Source organism: Pistacia vera, unplaced genomic scaffold, assembly GCF_008641045.1.
Source record: "Pistacia vera cultivar Batoury unplaced genomic scaffold, PisVer_v2 Contig392, whole genome shotgun sequence".
Taxonomy (NCBI): domain Eukaryota; kingdom Viridiplantae; phylum Streptophyta; class Magnoliopsida; order Sapindales; family Anacardiaceae; genus Pistacia; species Pistacia vera.
Window position 1 is genome coordinate 346,875 of NW_022196215.1, and position 1,983 is coordinate 348,857.

General features: G+C 36.5%; 1 protein-coding gene across 1 annotated transcript; it reads right to left on the reverse strand.

The window, feature by feature from the left end:
* Positions 1 to 410: 410 nt before the first annotated feature.
* Positions 411 to 1,643, reverse strand: LOC116141083 (zinc finger MYM-type protein 1-like). The gene has a single exon (XM_031426627.1). The coding sequence runs from the start codon at positions 1,641 to 1,643 to the stop codon at positions 411 to 413; it is 1,233 nt and encodes a 410-aa protein (XP_031282487.1).
* Positions 1,644 to 1,983: the final 340 nt, after the last annotated feature.

The following is a 1,983-nucleotide window of genomic DNA, read 5'->3' on the forward strand; positions in this document are numbered from 1 at the left end:
AATGCTGAGCCCGACTTAGCCCAATGTATAAACCCTACAACTTCATTCTGAAATCCCGAAAAATGGTGAAGCGTTCAACCACCGAAGCTCCGTCTTCTTCTTCTTCTTCATTCCATTCGCTGTCTCCTCTACAAACGTTTTTTGTCCGCCTGATTTGTGGAGTAGGCTTAGGCTCCGGATTCTGGGTGGCCTACAACGTCTATTTCATCAATCTCGTCTCTCATCCTTCGGACACTCTCCGTCTGATATGGGTANTTTGTGCTAACATCCTCATAATAGTTTTCAAGTTGATCATCGAGCAACCAAATATCGTGTTGAGGAAAATCGACAGGATAGAACTTTGCAAATTCAAGCAATCTATCTTTGTTAAATGCAACAAAAGAGTTACTTGGATCAAGAGATGACATACATTAAAGCAACCTCATATTTACTTCATCAAAACGATTATTGAGTTCTTCTTGAATGTTATCCAAAACTGTATATATCAATTCCACCTTAAAATGATGTTTATTCGTAATTAGCGCAATCCCCAGTTTTGTCCTCCCACAGTTATCTTCCATATTCTCCAAGATTGGTATGTCATTATCTTTGCACATATCAAAAGCTTCTTTTAACAATATGTCGAAGCAAGTGTCTTCATTTCTCATTTTATGCAATCGACGCTTCGAAATTTGTACAACTTGTATGGCATTAAGAAGATCCTGATCTTTTCTTTGTAATGCTTGCGACAGTTCATTTGTGATTCCCAATACTCTTTTCATTAAGAATAACAAAAAGACGAATTCAAAATTCTCCATGATTCGTAATAAACTCCTTGCTTGACTTTTGTTTTGCCAATCGTCTCCTTCAATCTCAATCACCCTAAGCACATCAACAACAGAAGAAAATAAATTTATGACACTATGAATTGTCCCTATGTGTGAACCCCAACGTGTATCTCCTGGTCGTTTAATAATGCATTCTTGATTCAAACCTCGTCTTATATGAAGATCACCATTAGAAATCAAAGATATCACATTTTCATATTGTTTATCACGTAGAAGATCTATGCGCTTACAAGATGCCGCTATAGTGTTTGATAACATAGAAAGAGATTGAAAAAATTCACCCAATGCCGAATGGTTACTTACAACTTTGACTAGCGCTAGTTGGAGTTGATGAGAGAAACAATGAATGTAGAAAGCTAATTTATTTTCTCTCAATATCAAAGTCTTCAAACCATTGAACTCACCTCTCATATTGCTTGCTCCATCGTAACCTTGCCCCCGTAAACTTGTCAAACTCAATCCATGCTTTACAAAAAAAGCATCTATTGCAATTTTCAAAGACTTTGCAGAAGTATTCTTAACATGCACAACCCCGATAAAATGTTCAATAACACAACCTATTTTGTCCACATAGCAAAAAACAATAGCCATTTGTTCTTTCACTGCCACATCACGAGATTCATCAACTAGTAAAGAGAATGGTTGTTTATCTCTCACAATTTCTGCAATAATTTTCTTGGTCATCAAATGAGCACAAACACTAGTTAATTCCCTTTGGATGTTGGGGGCTGTCATTTGATGGTTTTTCAGAGCATTTTCCAGCACAACTTTTTTTATGTCATCATTATGATTGGATAGAAACTTCAATAGTTCCATAAAGTTACCTTGATTTTCAGATTCAACCGACTTGTCATGACCACAAAATGCCAATCCTTGATGTAAAAAAAATCTAATGCAATCAATTGATCCATTCAAGCGAATGCGATAGTCCAATGGTTATGAGCACTCTGGTTTATCAATCAATTGGGGGCCTTTTTCGACACGCAAGCAAGATTTACATCGATGTGTTGCCTTTGGTTTATCAAATCAACACACTTTGCATGACAATGGTTATGAGCACTAGAATGATCTCCAACATGTTTTTTCACTTTCGCTTTATCTTTCCAATTATTAAATCCCTTACTCACAAAAACTTCACCACCTGCTTGGTCACCAT

Coding starts and splice junctions, on each gene's coding strand:
- LOC116141083 (XM_031426627.1), bottom strand. CDS start 1,643: ATGGAACTATTGAAGTTTCTATCCAATCATAATGATGACATAAAAAAA.